This window comes from Scyliorhinus torazame, chromosome 7 (assembly GCF_047496885.1).
Source record: "Scyliorhinus torazame isolate Kashiwa2021f chromosome 7, sScyTor2.1, whole genome shotgun sequence".
In the NCBI taxonomy this organism is placed as follows: domain Eukaryota; kingdom Metazoa; phylum Chordata; class Chondrichthyes; order Carcharhiniformes; family Scyliorhinidae; genus Scyliorhinus; species Scyliorhinus torazame.
The window spans coordinates 91256813-91276029 of record NC_092713.1 but is presented as its reverse complement, the minus strand read 5'-3'; the positions used below and the strand labels follow the sequence as shown (position 1 = coordinate 91276029).

At 43.5% G+C, this 19217-nt stretch overlaps 1 protein-coding gene across 2 annotated transcripts in view; it reads right to left on the bottom strand.

The window, feature by feature from the left end:
* ankrd13c (ankyrin repeat domain 13C) overlaps positions 1–19217 on the bottom strand; it is a 158605-nt gene that overhangs the window by 122285 nt on the left and 17103 nt on the right. Inside the window, exon 2 of one of the 2 annotated variants that reach the window (XM_072511042.1) lies at positions 18205–18246. The exons of the other annotated variant lie outside the window; for it this stretch is intronic. Coding sequence (XP_072367143.1) covers positions 18205–18246 — 42 coding nt within the window. The remainder of the gene's footprint in view (positions 1–18204; positions 18247–19217) is intronic. 2 annotated transcript variants of the gene reach the window in all.

Below are 19217 nucleotides of genomic sequence, written 5' to 3'. Positions count from 1 at the left end.
ATCCAGTCTGTCCAGCCCTCTCAGAAGTTTATCCGCTCTCAATCTTCTAAATTTCAGTACATGCAGGCCCAGGCAACCCAATCTCTCTTCATATAACAATCCTGCCATCCCAGGAATCAGTCACGTGAACTTTTGCTGCACTCCCTCTACAGAAAGTATATTCTTTCTTAGACAAAAGCAAATTACTGCAGATGCTGGAATCTGAAACCAAAGAAAAATGCTGGAAAATCTCAGCAGGTCTGGCAGCATCTGTAGGGAGAGAAAGAGCTAACATTCTGAGTCCAGATGACCCTTTAGGGAGAGAAAGAGCTAATCTTTCGAGTCCAGATGACCCTTTGTCAAAGCTTTGACGAAGGGTCATCTGGACTCGAAACATTTGCTCTTTTTTCTCCCTACAGATGCTGCCAGACCTGCTGAGATTTTCCAGCATTTTCTGTTTGGTTTCTTTCTTAGATAAGGAGACCAAAACACACACAATACTCCAGATGTGGTCTCACCAAGGCCTGCAGAGCTTCAGTGAGACATTCTTTCACCTGTCCTCAAATCCTCTTGCAACGAAGACCAACATATAATTTGCTGTACACCTGCACGTTTGTTTTCAGTGACTGGTTTGCTAGGGCACCAGATCCTTTTGTACACCAACATTTCACAATCCGTCGCCATTTAAATAAGTCATTCTGATTCACTGTCTAAAGTGGATAACTTCATATTTATCAACTTGTCAAAATTATCTTGAAGCCTCTTAACATCTGCCTCACACTCACATTCCCACCAAGTTTCATGCTATCAGCAAACTTGGAATTATGGCATTTGCTTCCCTCATCCAAATCATTGATGGGGTAGCATAGTGGTTAGCACAATTGCTTCACAGCTCCAGGGTCCCAGGTTCGATTCCTGGCTTGGGTCGCTGTCTGTGCAGAGTCTGCACGTTCTCCCCGTGTGAGTGGGTTTCCTCCGGGTGCTCTGGTTTCCTCCCACAGTCCAAAGATGTGCAGGTTAGGTGGATTGGCCATGCAAAATTGCCCTTACGTATCCAAAATTGCCCTTAGTGTTGGGTGGGGTTACTGGGTTATGGGGATAGGGTGGAGGTGTGGGCTTGGGTAGGATGCTCTTTGCAAGAGCCGGTGCAGACTCGATGGGCCAAATGGCCTCCTTCTGCACTGTAAATTCTATGATTGTGAATAACTGGGACTCCAGCACGGATCCCTGTGGGACACCACTCGTCACCGCCTGCCACTTCGAAAAAGATCCATTTATTCCTGCTCGGTTTCCTTTCTGCTAACTAATTCTCAATCTATGCCAATCCCATTAGCCACATGGGACTCAAAGATTTTCTGAAAATCCAAATACACCACCGCCACAGGTTCTTCCGTAACTAAACTACTAGTTAGAACCTCAAAAAACTCCAGCAGGTTAATCAAACATGATTTAGCATTCATTTCTGTGGCTAGATGGTATCCATTCTCATCCATAAATTCATAATATATACGAACTATATATATTAATGGTACGTGTGGATGTTCTTTGCAACTATGATTGGTTTGAGGTTGGAAACAAAATACTTTTTTTTATACAAAATTATTTACCTTTCATAAATCCATGTTGACCTTGTCTAATTCGGTTGGTATTTTCTAAATGTCCTGATATCACATTATTTATTATAGACGTTAGTGTTTTTCCAAACCTGATGCTCAGCTGTAATTCCCTGTTTACTCGCACCCTCCTTTTTAAAAAAAATAGCGAGGTTATATTTGTCTACCTCTAATTTGCTAGGACTATTCCAGAATTATGGAAGATGACAAGTCACCGCCACAGCCACCTCCTTTAGTTCCCTAGGATTCAGATTATTAGGCTCTGGGGATTTATCGGCTTTCATTCCTGTTAATTTTTTCAGCATGCCAGATAACACTAATTTCCCCCAATTCCTCCTTCCCACTAGACCCTGTTCCTCAGCATTTCTGGCAAGTTATTTGTGCCTTCCTCAGTGAAGCAGAACTAAAGGGGTTGTTTAATTGCTCTGCCAGTTCCTTCTTCTCCTGAATATTTTCCCATTGCAGGACTTACATCTTCTTCATTAATCTTTTTCTTTTTATATAATTTATTTTGTTAGCCAGGGTTGGGCAACTTTTCTTATTGAGTTTTCAAGAGTTACATATTCCTTTCTGGCGCAATGCATACATTTGTTCCTCAAATATTAGCCATTGCCTATCCACTGTTATATCTTAACGAAATTCCCTTATCTATTTTAGTCAGCTCACACCTTCATAATTTCCTTTGTTTAGATTTAGGACCCTAGTTTCAGATTGGACTTCTTCACTTTCCATCCAAATCAAGTATATGGGCTCACCATTCATAACCAAAAAAAACAGAAAATTAATTTCACAATTCAATTGAATGTTTGGCAACTTATTTTTTATTTTTGGCACAACATGCATTCTGGGCTACAAAGTATACAGTTTAAGACAGAGTACAGAAGTGTCTATCACTACTTAAAATTATACGTCTTTGCTCTTTAAAAAAAAAAGACAGTTTTGTCTCGGCGACAAGATCCCAGGTTCAAACCCGGCTCTGGCTCACTGTCAGTGTGGAGTTTGCACATTCACCCAATGTTTGCGTGGGTTTCACCTCCACAACCCAAAGATGTGCAGGCCAGGTGGATTGGCCATTCTAAATTGCCCCTTCTGCACTGTAAATTCTATCATTCTATGAATTGGAAAAAATGAATTGGATACTCGAAATATTTTTTAAAAGCAGTTTACATTTATACAATACCTTTCATGTCATTTCAAGGTGCACATTAGTGTTAAACGCACCATTTGATAAGCTACACAAGGAGATACCAAACGTCTGGCCAAACAAGTAGGTTTTTAAAAGGGCACCTTAAAAAGAAAGAGGTTTAGGATCTTAGAGCCTTGGCAGCTGAAGGCACAGCCATTTTTGGAGGAGGAGTAATTAAAATTAAACTTGCTCAATAGAGCAGAATTAGAGGAAAGCAGATATCTTGGTGGTTTTTGCACTGGAGTAGAATTCCTAGACTGGGAAAGATGAGGGTAGGGGGCTCAAAGACAATTATGAGAATTTTTTTTAAATTTAAAAGTGCTGTTTAACTGGGAGCACAGGGGTACCGAATGAGATTTGGATTTGGTAAGAGTCAAGAATCAAGTTTAGAGATGACAAAGGCACGAATAAGGATTTCAGTGGCAGATGTGCTGAGGCAGGCCAGAGTCAAGAGATGTCACTGAGGTAGGAATAAACAGTGTTCGTGTTGTGGTATCTGGATGGAACTCATCAAATATGATACCAATGTTGCAAACAGATTGGTTCAGCCTCAAAACAGTTGACATGGTGCGGGATGGTGTTAGTGACTAGGGAATGGAGTCTGTCCCGGAAATGGCTCCATCCTTCCCAATATTTAAAATGAAGAAATCTCTGGTCTTTCAGTACTGGATATTGGATAAAGCAGTCAAAACACAGATATGCTAGGCACTAAAACTAGTCATTGTTACTTCCTTAAAATGAATTGGAGGCTTGGGCACAGCTGAGGCAAAATAAATATTATTTTTAAATTAAACCCTGGTATTATTAGATTTAGAAATAAAATCACATCAGTGGATTTAGGCACGGGTACATCTGCTTTTCCAAGACCAATGGGTCTCTATCAAAATTCCAACCAGCTGGAAAGCTGCTGCCACCAAACCCATCATTTAGCTGTTTCCTTTGTCAGACACATCGCCAAGTCATAATAATTGTGTACTTATAGCAAAGTCATAGAAAAAAAATCAGCTTTCTTTTCTCCAACTCCAGCACTCGGTTTTTCGTTATTGGTTGAAAATTATGTTTTTATTTCCTTCACTCAGTAGACGTATTAGGCTATTCATCCAAATTACTTGGTTCAGACTGTTTTACATAGCCTTGTTTTATAAACTCACCTTTCCCTTATCTTACTGTGACATCCTATAAATGCCTGACTACTTAATTGTACTGTGGGATCCAGATTTACCATCTACAATCAACTGCCAATTCCAAAAAGACGAATTTGACTCTCTTAAAGGCAATGCAGGACTGATGCACAAAAGAAATAGAAAATCTATTCACCATATTACATTTTTGAGAAACATTATTGTCCCCAACATTTAAAAAGCAAAATAATATGAAATGCTGTTTAAAAAAATGATTCCAAATATATTACTTAAAAATAGTTTGAGAACTAATCAGCCACCAGAAAGTCTCAACATTCAGCTATTCCTATTGTTGCTGATTAAAGCTCAGATTCAGGTTGCAAATGCAGAGATCCCACACGAAGAGCTTGCTGGAGATAGGGTGTCAAGTCTGTGTTGTTTGTAGAGTTTATTGCCCCAAGAGAGAGATCGAGGGGGACATGGCTGCTCCTGTTCTCTCCTGACCAAGTGGGCAGTGACAATGGATCTTATCAAAGCCAGTCAAAAATTAATTGTACCACTCGGGACTCAACCCTACCAACTTTCCAGCTAATCTAGGCCACAGCCGCAAATGCGCTGCAATGAGCCAAGAACCACTTCGCATCACATGCCTCTACTGAGTTGCCACATTGGGCACTACTACCCTACAAGATTGTCTCAAATTCCTGATTTTCAAGCTGGAAACCCCAAGTCACTCCATTTTTGCCCTATTATTCAGAGCCAAACACTAGTGATCAACATTGTGGCTCTCCTCTGCATTACCTAATGACTCATTTGTTTTACTGCACCCAGGATTGAACAACGTATTCAAAGTGGAGGTCTACCCAGGACACAGTAGAGTTTGATCACTACTACTTGGAATTTGTTTTCTACTATTTTGGCTGGGCCTTTAAACATGCTTTTGTCAAAAAGTAAAGATTTAAGAACTGGTTAAAATAAAGATGAAAGCATCCCGCATAAAATAAAGTTTGAAGAATGGGATGAAAATATTGATAAAAGTGCAGCTGTCTGGTGTTGTTTTGATATGCAAATTAGCATGGGGAACAATACAGTATTGAATTAAAACTGCAGAATTAGTTCAAAGTGGAAACATAAGAATACAGTTCACATGTAGCTGCTAAAAGCCTGGCTTCCAAGGCAAGTCATTTAGATAAAAGGAGATCAAAAAGGAAATATGGTACATCAATAGCAGGTAGCTCTAGTGACTGGAGGCAGGAAATGAAAATGAAAATGAAAATCGCTTATTGTCACAAGTAGGCTTCAATGAAGTTACTGTGAAAAGCCCCTAGTCGCCACATTCCGGCGCCTGTTCGGGCAGGCTGGTAAGGGAAGGACAGGACAGGACAGGACAGGGGAGGAACAGCTGGTAAATAGTTACGACCAATTCCACGTCCGGCTTGAATGAAAAATTCGCCTAGAAAGTAGAATTCTAGGCTAGAGGCGGTTTTGAAAACTTCAGAGAAAGGCTACATTGAACCGAAGAAAGACTTCCTAAACTTAAAGGTAATTCAGGAGTGGTAACTATCTGCGGGGCAGCACGGCGGCGCAGTAGGTCAGCCCTGCTGCCTCGCGGCGCCAGGGTCCCAGGTTCTATCCTGACTCTGGGTCACTGACCGTTTGCACATTCTCCGTGTTTGCGTGGGTTTCATCCCCACAACCCAAAAATGTACAGGCTAGGTGGATTAGCCACATTAAATTGCCCCTTAATTGGAAAAAATGAATTGGGTACTCTAAATTTTTTTTTTTTTTTTTTTTATAAACTATTTGCTGGATTTAACTCAGTTATACTGTAGGAATGTCGTTTTGCCACTTACATTTTCCAGGAATTCAAGAACATAGATAGATGGGAACAGGGTTAATTCCAGAGTATAGTGTGCACGTGTAGCCATTATTGTAGTTAAGGGCACCGTTTTTTGTATTATGGTCTTTCTTGTGTTTTTACATGTTAATAAGAATTATTTTCTTTGAATGGTTACAAAATGACTGGACTTTTCCTCACATTATATTTAATTGGAAAAATACCCTAAGAACTGGCGTTCAAAGTTACCCTTCTAGGTTTTTCGCATCTATCATCAGCAGGAGTCTTAACACTTTGTTGATTGCTGCTCTGCATTGGTTGGATATATTCAGCCTAGAATCTTCCGAGACTCCTCTCAATTAATTTGCGACCATTTCAACATCATTAATGAAGTAAATATTATTGTCAATTATTCTTCCTTGTATGTAATACTTTACACTGATCTGCATCAAATTTCATCAGCCATTGTTCATCCCACTTACATTTTTCTTATTCGGCAGTTTCTGGATTGCTTCCTTGAATTCTACTTCCTAGTTTGGCTAAACTGACTGCATACAAATTTGACTTTCAGAATCTAGGTAATTAATGTTAATTAACAGTAGCGGTTCCAATATTGAGCCCTTAGTACTTTTACCCATTCTGGAAGCTGTTGTGATCCTTCAGTTTCTTATTTATACAAAAGAACTGTTCAAAGTTCCAACAGTTTGAGTTTAATTAGTCATCTTTTCTTGGAATGTTATCACGTTATGATAAGTCTAGGGCATAGACTAATTACATTTCATATTTGCATTTAAATATTTGGAATAATGAGCTGGATTGAATAAGTTTCTCAAAAACATAAACAAAGTAAATGGATTTTTTGATCCCTTGTGTAATATATGTTAATCCTGTGTAGCCTGCAAAAATCCCTGATAAGGCTTTTGAAAATCTATGTACACAGGTCAAGGGATTATCAAGACATTATTTGTGTTGTCACTTCCTCAAATGTAATCAAGGAAATTGGTGAGATTATTCACTGGATTGTTGCAAATACCCTCAAAGTTTATTAATGAATTACATGTGAAGCAACCAAATTGATTAAATAAAGATCAGCATTCTCATTATATGTTGTTTTGTGTGTCAATCGTGCTACCCTTCTCAAATATAAGCATATTATGCTCATTTCCAATCTGCTAGTACTGCTCCAGTTTCCACCGGCTCACTTTATGATGGTCATGCTATGCAAATCTCCGCACTAATCTCTCCTGACTATTTGGGATAAATACCATCTAATCCTGGCGATTTAGATGTTTTAACTCCTTTGTTTGTTTAAGACTTCAGCCTCAAAATATCATAGTCTTGAATACATTGTGGTACTTTTTTGGGGGGGGATTGGGCTAATGTTCATATCTTCTCTTGCGAGTACCACAAGGTAGTAATTATTCACTACTTTTTAAGGAGAAGGTATGGTCATGCATTTTCTTAAGCATTTTCCACTGCAGATTTGTAATAATTCCCTCCTCATCCCCACAGCACTCTGTCTTTTCTCATATATGGTACATTATCTCCCTCTTCTAGCAATGGATTTGTGGTTCTTGCTTTAATGGACAATGGCACAGCACTGTATTATTGAAGTTTTGCCCACTTCCAATGACCAACATTTTGAGCAAGCGCTCAGTCAATATCCTTGAGACTTGGCCAACTTCAACCATATCAGAACAGGTAAAAGTGCCCCATTCATTGCACTCCTCAGTGCAAATTTCTGTCCGATTTGGGAAGACATGTTTTAAAATCTCAAAAATGTCAATTCAATTTTTCATGTAATAGCTGGAATTTTAAAAAAAAAATACATTTTATTCAACAAGATTGGATTACAAAAACCACCCATAAACACAATTATACATAGTTTGTAACATTTTTCCCCTTTAATCCCCTCAGTGACAAATAATAATAATCTTTATTAGTGTCACAAGTAAGCTTACATTAACACTGCAATTAAGTTACTATGAAAATTCCCAGTCGCCACACTCTGGCGTCTGTTCAGGTACACGGAGGGAGAATATCCAATTCACCTAACAAGCACGTGTTTCAGGACTTGTGGGAGGAAACCGGAAGAAACCCACGCAGACACCGGGAGAACGTGCAGACTACAGTGACTCAAGCCGGGAATCTAACCCGGGTCCTTGGCGCTGTGAAGTAACCGCTGTGTTACCGTGCCGTCCTTGAACATGGATAGGAACAAGTGCCACTGCACATAGAAGCCATCTTCCAACCTTCGGAGAGCAAACTTGACCTTCTCCAGACTCAAATTTGTGCAGGTCCGCCATCCCCAACCCCAGCCCTGTTGCTGTACGCCAGTTCAGCAAAATCCTTCGCTGGGAGGCAAAGGCCACCACGTTGGCACCCTTCCCCTTCTGCAGCCCAGGCAGATCAGAGACTCTAAAAATTGCCACAAAGGGCAGGGCTCTACATCAAACTTCACCATCTCCGACAGAGCCTTGAACTACGGTTCCCAAAAGCCTTCCAGTTGTCAAACCCCCAGAACATATGGGTGTGGTTCACTGGCCGCCTCCCACTTTTTAAAAAATATAAATGTTTTTTTATTGGGTTTCTCGAACATAGTATATTTACAAGTGTACACAAAAAAAGGAAACAAAATAAGAGTACAAACCAGACAAAAACAACAATGCTATATATAGTTAGCAAAATCACGTAGCTAATAAGTAAAGAAAAACAAGGGGCGCAATTCTCCCATCGTTAGTCTTCTAAGTGCCGACAACTAAGTGAAAACCAGAGAGTTTCACTCAGGTTTCGGTGCCCACTCCCAGCCCCCTATTCTCCCGCTCCCAGGGGGGCGAGGAGCGGTGTTGCGTCATTTACGCGTGCCGGGCCTTGGCGCCGCTTAAATGCGCCACCCGCGCATGCGCGGTTGTCGTCCACCCAGAGGCTGCCCCGCAAGGTGTCGGATGGGTCTTGCGGGGCTGCAGAGGAAAGGAGGTTCTCCTTCATAGAGGCCGGCCCGCCGATAGGTGGGCACCGATCACGGGCCAGACCCCATTTGAGGCCCGCCCCGGTGCAGAACCCCCCCCCCCCCCGCCCCACAGCGTTCCTGCGCTGTTCCCGCCGGCAGCGACCAGGTGTGGACGGTGCTGGCAGGAACCCGTCGTATTGGGCAGGCAGCTCGGCCTGCCTCGGCCGGAGAACTCGCTCGTTGCAAACGGCAATTCTCCCAGCGGCCAGCCGTGATTCTCGCTGCGCCGGTTTGGGGGGGGGGGGGGGGGGGGGGGAAGAATCACGTGCGGGTGTCAGGGCAGCGTGGCACCCCGGCGATTCTCCCATCTGGCGTTGTGGGGGGGAGGAAAAGAGAGAAAGAGAACTGGGGAAGTGTATATACGTCGAGGTACTGGAGAGAGAATTACACCTCCCACACTTCTCACAGCAATCCTTCACCCCAGGAAAAAAAAAAACACATCCAGGCGCGCGTCATATGTACTGTATACACCACCTTGAATTGAATACACAATGTCATCGCACTAACCTGCCACAATATCCCACACCACACTCCCCCATCCTAGCTCAGTCCCCAGCTCCCCTTGATCCTTTCAATTAAGGCAATCTTTTCTTTCACAACCAGCCATAAAGAAATCACCAATCCTCACTTCCCCCCACACGTCTGGAGCGAGCAGCTTCTCCAATAGCATACACTTCGGTATTTGAGAGAAAGTGGGCAGCTGCTTCCACGCATAATCCCAAACCTGTAAGTAACAGAACTCGCTCCCCTTAGGTACTCAAACATCTCCTGCAGCTCCGTCAAATCTGCAACCGTTCTCCTAAAAATAGATCCCTCACTCACCCTACCCTGCCCTCTGCCACCTTTCATACATCCCATCATAGGGCACAAACCTATGATTCCCACACAACAGGGGTCAATACCAACCCCCACCGCAACTTAAAGTGCTTCTGTAACTGATTCCAAATCATTAGCGATAACACCACCACTGGGCTATTAGTATATTTCCTCGGGGAAAACTGGAGCGGGGCCCCTTAAACTTGAACCCTTACAGGAGTCCTTCGCCACCCATACCTATTCCGCCCCCCCCCCCCCCCCCCCCACCACCACCCCGCCCACCATTGTCTCCCCACCTCCACATTGGTTGCCCAGTAGTAGTGCAGCAGATTTAGATGCCCTAACCCCGCACTCTTGCCTTTTCCTCTGCAAAAGGGCCCTGCTAAAAGGTGTTCTGCCTGCCCACACAAACTTGGAAATTAATCCAAAGCTTTGGCAAAGAGTCATCGGACTCGAAACGTTAGCGCTTTTCTCTCCCTATTGATGCTGCCAGACATGCTGAGATTTTCCAGCATTTTCTCTTCCGTTGGAAATCAATCCATCTACCTTTTGACAAACTGCCTTCGGGAGAAAAATTGAGAGAGACTGGATGATAAACAAAAACCTAGGCACAAGAACCTAGGCAACACATTCAAATCCCACCATGGCAGATGATGAAATTCAAATTGAATAAAAATAAATCTGGAATTAAAAGTCTATAATGATGACAATGAAACCATTGTCAATTGTTGCAAAGACCCACATAAGAGACTGTTGACTATGGCGGAAGCCAATGGGGTTGAGGCCAACTTTGTGAAATGGTTAGGAAATTGGTCGAGCGGCAGGCAACAGAGTGGGCATAATGGGTAATTACTTTAATTGCTCGGAGGTACACCACAGGGATCTGTGTGGAGGACTCAATTATTCATTAATGACTTGGATGATGGCATAGAGACATGTATCCAAATTTGCTGATGATACAAAGTTAGACAGCCTAGATGATAACATAAAATTGCAAGGAGATATTGACAGACTCGGGGCGCGATTCAGTGGTTTAGTTTCACTCGAGCGAGAAGAGGCAGGTGAATAGCAGAAGAGGCTAAAAACGAGAACCACTCCGGCGCCAAATCTTTTGCGATGCAACTGTCCCGCTCCCGTAGCTGAAAATCGGGATCCCACTGTAGGATGGCGAGAAACCAATAATCACCACGCAAGCCCCATCTCCATACAATTCACAGGTGCCACCCCATATCCAACGGCCTCGCGTGATGCAAAAACCAAGCTTCGATCACCCAGTGGATGGACCCCAGCCCAGGGCACAAGTCTGCAGCCAGGATGCACATCCGAAGGGGAGACAGCCAGCTGCTTATCACATCCCATGGTCTTCGATGTCCCTGACGGGCGTTCTCTGGGAACCAGACGGTGGCACGTGCACAGCCCTGCCACCGTGCTCCGGGGGCTGCCTGTGAGATGTGGGGTGGAACCCAGTAGACTGGTGGCCACCGTCGGCAGTCCATAGGATGGGACCAGGTTGCCACACTGCTCCCGGTCAATGCCCATAAGGCTCTGAGGTTCACTTAGGGACTATGGGGCAGCTGGATTGAATCCCAGCTGCCCCTGCGCCATCTGGCTCTGCCAGCCCTGGCGGCACCCCAATGTCTGTACCATGGTGTCAACGCCCTAAGCGATTGGGCAATGCTCTGCAGCGCCTTGGCAGTGCCCACCTGCAACTAGGACAAGCTCTGCAGCACCTCAGCCTTCCCATCTGCGACCGGGACATGTCCCGCAGAACCTCATCAAGGTCAGCCTGGTACTGGCTCATGTCTCCCAATGAGTCGGACATTCTGCCGAGGCCCTTAGCCATGGTAGTCACCAACTGTGCCACGCCTTGGACACCTCCACTAATGCTGATGTCGTGCAGCAGGCTCTCCACTGCAGTCACTAACCTAGCAGTGCTGGCCTCAGTGCCATGCATTCCCGTGACACCTCCTGCACCTGTAGCCTCTGGGACTCCTCCAATCGGCTCTGGACCTGCTGCCGTGTCGCTGACATCTCCCTCCAAATGTCCCAGCCGCTCCCTAGCCTCTCCATCAGCGCCAAGATAGCCTGGTCCATTGGCTCGGCATCTGGCTGGGACCCAGCTGGGAGCTGGGATGCAGCAGTCCTCCGACTGCTGTCTTGCCTGGGCTTTACAGGCTGCACCTGATGTTCATTAGCGACTGTGTGGTGCTGACCAGAATGTGACCCAGAAGCCTGACCACTAATGTAGTCCACCAAGGTGTGTGTCTATGCACTGGTGGAGGGTGGGCATGACATCTGTGACACATCGATTGTGGCATCCTCGGAGCTCTTCTCCGAGGTGGTCTCATGGGAGACAGGGGGGGGGGGGGGGGGGGGGGGGGGGGGGGGGGGGGGGGGAGAGAGCCACCCCGGATAGTCCGGCGCCATCAGCTGAAAGACCTGCAGGAGAATGAGCACATGGTCAGTGGAAAGGATGGGTCAGCCTGTATGACATGAACAACTCACGATTGACAGGTCCTCTGGGTGGGGCCCGGTGGATCCTCACCTCGGCGGCGGACGGCAACTTCTACATTGGTGATCTCTCTGTCCTCGACCACCCCTGCACCTCCAAGGCCCTTTCCTCAAATGTTGTGAGGATTCTTATGTCCGGCACCCCTCCACCAGTCTTGGCCCTCTCCCGGCAATTGTGAGACAGCTTCTCCTGTGGAGACATCATTAGCTGCAAGCATGGTACACAGTCATGGTTGGGGGGAGGGTCTGGTCACGTGGGAGCAGGAAGGTCTCTGCGAGGTGGGGCTCAAACGTGCGGCTAAATGAAGATCGCTGACCTTCTAGCGGCACTGGAGGCCTGTCCTCCTGGTCACGCTTCCAGAGCTGACGGCTGCTGCCACTTCATCGCAGACTGCACTGGCTGCCCTGTGGCTCACCCTCCAGGACCCTCAGTGGAACAGGGCACCCCTCCTGATCTCGACGCATCTAAAAGGCTCCCCAGGTCTAAGTCTCCAGATTTTGGGCCCGGTTATCTCGGCGCCATGGCTGTAAATGGACTGCAGTTGGCTGTGCAAATGCTGCTGGTAAGTGCTTCTCGAACTTGTTCGCAGGCTGGAGAGCGTAGACCAGGCGAATCAACTTGCAAGCCTTCATTTGCTGAGTGAAGCCCGTGGGGTCTCATTAAGTGGACCAATTAACGTTGCATTGCGCTGCTGGCCTCACCGGGCCGAGCATGAGGTTTCCACTCACTACCACACTTAGACATCTTGCTGGAGAATTGCACCCTAGATGAATGGGTAAAATTGTAGCAGATGGAATTCAATGTAAGCAAGTGTGAGGTTATTCATTTTGGACCAAGTGATAGAGTAGTGTATTTTCTAATTGGAAAGAGATTAAGTACGGTGGATGTCTAAAGAGACTTGCGGGTTCAGGTGCATAGATCCTTAAAATGTCAGGAACCAGTGCAGAAAATAATCAATAAGGCTAATGGAATGCTAGTCTTTATATCTAGAGGACTGAAGTATGAAGGCACAGGGGTTATGCTGCAGCTATGCAAAACTCTAGTGAGACTCCACTTGGAGCAGTTCTGGCACCACACCTTAGTAAGGATATCTTGGTCTGGGAGGGAGTGCAACGTAGGTTAACAAAAATGATACCTGGGTTACAAGGAGTTGAGTTACAAGGAGACATTACTGAAATTAGACCGGTTTTTGCTAGAATTTAGAAGGTTAAGGGGTGAACTGATTGAGGTATTCAAGATATAACAGGGAAAGACAGGGTAGATAAATATAAAATATTTCCACTCGTTAGAGATTCTGAAACTCAGGGGGGGCATAGTCTTAAAATTAGGGCTAGACCTTACAGGAAAGATGTTAGGATGCACTGCTTCACTCAAAGAGTGGTAGAGGTTTGGAATTCTCTCCCACAAACAACAGCTGAAGTTAGGTCAGTTGTTAATTTAAAATCGGAGATACATAGATTTTTGTTAAGCAAAGATATTAAGGCAGGTATACAGTTATTTTTTTTTTTATTTTTTTTTTTTATAAAGCATCCAATTCTTTTTTCCCAATTAAAGGGCAATTTAGTGTGGCCAATCCACCTACCCTGCACATCTTTGGGTTGTGGGGTTGAGACCCACGTAGACACAGGGAGATTGTACAAACTCCACATGGACAGTGACCCGGGGCCAGGATTGAACCCGGGTCCTTGGCGCTGTGAGGCAGAGGTATATGGAGTTAGGTCACAGTTCAGCCATGATCTCATTGAATGGCAGGACGGGCTCAAAGGGCTGAATGGCTTACTCCTGTTCCTATAAAAGGGATAACACATATGAATGACAAAATGCTATTTGCTTGGTTTTTGAAAACATTATTTTTTTTAATCCAATATAGATATGTTACTCGGGTGCAGAAGCATGCAACATAAATGAATAAACTTCTGCTTGTAACAGGAAGCACATCTTAAGGTATGTTTAGGCTGTAGCTTTTTTTGAACAAAGGCCAATCTGTAAAATGTGAAATTCCACTTGCATTAGAACTCAATAAATTAGAGAACTTTGCTCTAAATCTGAATAATGGTATATTCATCAATGGAGAGGTATTAAATCTGGACATCGGGTATCTCTTTATGCAGATGACCTACTTTTATACATTACAGATCCAATTTCCTCCATCAGTGGTATAATGAAGACACTTAATACTTCTGGCTTATTCTCTGGCTATAAATTAAATCTAGGTAAGAGTGAATGTTTTACGGTCAACAACTCCCTCCTCCTTAAGGTTTGAACGGACCTACAGAGATGGAACAATCTTCCTCGATATTTTGCAGACAGGATCCATACAATAAAAATGAACATACTCCCTAGATTTTTCTTTTCCTTTCAATGCCTCACCATTTTCCTGTACATATCCGTTTTTATCAAGGTTAATAAATTGATATCTGCCTTTATCTGGGTGGCGAAGAATCCCAGAATCCACAGCGTTCTACTCCAGAGGGAAAGACAGACAGTGGGCCTGGTCCTCCCGCACTTAATTACTGGGCCGCCAATACCTCAAACAATCTTACTGTGGATCAGCAATCACGATTCAATCTGGGCCAAATGGGAGGCTCCACCTTGCACTACATTCACTCTCCTAGAAATAGTTACTGCACCATTGCCTTTTTCTCCCGCGAGATTTTCATCGAACCCAGTGGTGGTCTCCTCTCTGAGAATCTGGAAACCGTTCCAACAATAATTTAAACTCCTGTCCTGGTCTTCACTGGCCCCTATCTGTAATAAACACCTTTTCTTACCTTCAGGCTTATAGAATTATGGAATCCCTACAATGTAGACCATTCGCCCCATCAAGTCTGCACCAACCCTTTATAACTTGCGCTAATTGAAGGGACCCGCGTACTTTGGTAACCTGTTCATAGAAGGGAGGAGGTTTGCCAGCTTTAGAGAATTAGCAGAAAAATTTCAGCTTCCCAAATAGTCTTTTTAACTACTTTCAAGTTTGTGATTTCACCCTTTTGGCTTTCCCTTCCTTTCCTCTGGCTCCACCTTCCTGGAGAGGATTTTTTCCTCGGGATCAGCCAGGCAGGCGCTCTATTGCGGACATATATGGCCACATTCTCTCACCTCTGTCTGGTTGGATGACTTAATGTCCATTTTGCACCTGGAGAAAATTTAATTTACAATCAGGGTTTCTGTTGAGAGATTGTACCTGAGATGGCAACGATTTATCTCCTTTTTCAAAGATCGAGACATCATCAGTTACTAGGGAGAGAGTTTTAAGTTATTTATTTTTTCTTTGTAACATCGGGAAAATTAAATTTTTGTTCTTATATTTGCAATAATTTGTGATCTATCCATTGTATTGAAAATATGTTTGTTGTGTTATTTGTAAAAAAAAACATACTCGCAATAAAAAATATGTTTAAAAGTTTAGTGTGCATAATCTCCCAGTATACATTATTTTAATTTTCCATGCAGCCATTTGGCCTTTGCCCAAGCTATAATGCCCTAGCAGTATTGGACTGTAGCACTCACTATAGTACTATAACAGTTATTACAATCCAGTTGCAAACCTATAACTTTTCAAAGACAAAGATTGAAATCCCAGGTACTAAAATAACAAAGCCACCAGATCCCACAGTTTTAAGCAAATACACATAAACTTTACTATACCGTCAGAAAAGTAAAAATTTACAATATCCATCTTATACTGTAACATTCAGAAGTAATAAGAGGTAAATATTAACAAACTGTGAATGAACACAACACATGACAAATTAAATGGCAGATGTGACCAAGACAGATCTCAGTTACTCAGCAAACATCGGATGTCAATGACCACAGAGTCTCAAAATCGTGGTAAAACTCTGATCTCTCATGTGGGGTTTTAAATTTTCAACTTTTGAAGATCTAGTTCCCTCAAGGATGGCTCCCTCAAAAGCTGCCCTGACTCAAAGACTACCTCAACGACTGCTCACCTGCCAATGGTCGAGTCTCTTCTCCCAAGATTGCATTCTACATGATATATACACGCCTGCCTCTAATTACTGGCATAATCCTAACTCTTTTGCAAACCGCTAGTTTCACTAAGCTGGCACTACTCTCCGGCTTTCTCTGAACCCTAGTCTCCCGGCTACACCAAACTATGAATGGCTTCCAAGACTTCCTCTAAGCCCTAACCCTCTCCAGCATGGAACCAACAACCTTCTGCCACCATCTCAGCTCCAAAGAGTTATCCCAAGCCTTAATTGGTTTAGCACAGTGGGCTAAATAGCTGGCTTGCAATGCAGAACAATGCCAGCACGGGTTCAATTCCCGTACTGGCCACCCCGAACAGGAGCCGGAATGGGGTTTTACACAGTAACTTCATTGAAGCCTACTTGTGACAATAAGCGATTATTATTATTAATTGCCTGGTGGCCACTAATGACACCACCTTCCCAGTACATCTTCTCTCCCTGTTGAAGAACAGTCAAATTGAAACCAGAGACCATCTCCATAACAACAGACATTCAGGGCTCATGGAATGTTTTTGAACTAATTTAGCTCTAACTCCCAACACAAAACATCCCTCTGGGTTGCACTGCCTTGCAAGCAATGCAGACATCACACCTCCAGCAAGAAAAGCCCATTTGTGACTTTGCCTTTAACCTTCCAACGCAACATGGCCCCAAACTGAAGTATAATAAACTCCAAGCCGCTTTAGGTGAATTTATCTAATTTTCTTCAGTTAAACATTAATGCCGAAAACAAAATAATTTATATATTGAAACACAAACCAGGAACTAGATCAGGGTTTCCAAACTTTTCCTCCCAAGAGTACTGAAGGAACCCCCGAGAAACAGTCTTACTATGTTGAAAAAATTAAACCACAATAAATTGTGTAATACACACACACAAACACAAAGTTTGGAAACCCCTTAACTAGATATTCACAACACAGTACAAACAATTTCAATGTAAACCAAATCAATATCTTTACAAGTTTTTTTTGAGGTATGGTATTAGTGAACAGCTATTTTCACATGTTTTTGTTTATCCGAGTGGCAGATAACACACAGAGTATGATATCTACTTTTCTTTCACTTCTATAAATTCAGAAACAACCACAACGTGCAAAGATTTATTGTTAGCAATGAGCAAGGAAATAAATTCAGTTTACAAAAATCAAGCACCTCCTGCCACACTGTCTCTGGGGCAAAACGTCCACAAATTTGCCCTATAACCAGGTGTAGAAGTCAGCCCCATGATTTTGGCCTGTTGTTTCTTGTATACCTCACGTAAACATCAACCCCACCTTTTCAGGGATTGAAACGCAAAAATTTAAGTACCAAAATATAATTTCCATAGAATCCCGACAATGCAGAAGGAGTTGGAGAAACTGACAGATCAGAGAGGAGTAATAAACAATGTACGTGATAACAGGATGCAGCAACCAACTTCCAGTGGTTGCTGCATCCTTTAAATGAACATCTGGGCCTCATGCCCTCAAATCACTCTTCCTTCCTGGAGTAGGGAGGAGAGTCTCAAACATTTTTAAAAATAAATTTAGAGTACCCAATTCCTTTTTTCCAATTAAGGGGCAATTTATTGTGGCCAATCCACCTACCCTTCACATCTGTGTGTTGTGGGGGCAAAACCCACGCAAACACGGGGAGAATGTGCAAACTCCACACGGACAGTGACCCAGAGCCGGGATCGAACCTGGGACCTCGGCGCCATGATGCAGCAATGCTAACCACTGCGCCGAGTGTCTCAAACTTGCCAACTAGCTGTTGCAAATGCAAACGCGGGGAAATTCCTGCTGCTCTGTGAAAATCCCCTCGTTGCCACACTGCGATGCCTGTTCGGGTATACCGAGAGAGAATTCAGAATGTCCAAATCACCTAACAGTACATCTTTTGGGGGCTTGTGGGAGGAAACAAGAGCCCTGGAGGAAACCCACGTAGACAGTGACCCAAACCGGGAATCGAACCTGGGTTTGGCGCTTTTTGTATGCAATGTTTTTGAGGGATCAATTTGACAATGATACATTTGACAAAATTTTAGGTCTATCGTAATCCATTCTTCAGAAACGGTCTAAATAAATTAGTGATGAATAATGGGATTAGAGTACTAAATGCAACTTTTAGAGATACCAGAAAAAAGTACTCACCTTTGTGCCCTAGCATCACAGCGAGGTGTAATGGTGTGTTTCCTAAAAAGTACAGAAGCAGAGATGTATTGAATTTCTATCAAGTATTACTTACATCAGTAAAATTTATTAAATCAAAACACCCAATTATGCCTGAATCACTCCTAATTTATTTTTATTCACATCTTTAGATGAAATAAGAACATTAATGAAGCACAGGAGAAATTGAATTGAATTAATTTCAAATCTACATTTTGTTTTATAAATTTAGAGTACCCAATTCATTTTTTCCAATTAAGGGGCAATTTAGCGTGGCCAATCCACCTATACTACACATGTTTGGGTTGTGGGGGCGAAACCCACGCAAACACGGGGAGAATGTGTAAACTCCACACGGACAGTGACCCAGAGCCAGGATCGAACATGGGACCTCGGCGCCGTGAGGCAGCAGTGCTAACCACTGCGCCGCCATGCTGCCCCTTGTGCAGTTTCATTAACACAAAAAGACAAGGTAATTTTGCTCCAATAATACACAATATCAATACAAGTTACTAAACCCAATTTCTATGAAGCCAAAGTACACAGTAATCCATGACAACACAAGTGAAGAGCAACAAGTGATTTAAGAAGAGTTTGGTTTTGAAGCCATTTCAGACTAAGGCCAAGCAACATGTCAGCTGCTAGATTCAGGCAAAGCCAGTATTGCGTGGAAGTTCCTGATTATTGACAAAAAAAATCATAAATATAAGAATTATCTTTCAATTGAAAAGTTCTGAAAATTGAATATTACTGGAAGCGAAACCGACAACTTGAGAGAGAGAATGGAAGGGGACAGGAAGGAGACTAACATCTGAGGAATGAGACGAGAGGAAAGGAAGCCCCAGATAGACAGTGGAGGAAACATGTGATGGTCTGAATTTGTCTGCTCAATATACAACGTCAGAAGCTGGGGCGGCAGGACTGTCATATGAGAAGACACTGAATCGGTTAGGATTTTAGTCATTTGAGTTTAGAAGAGCGAGGGGGGAAATGTC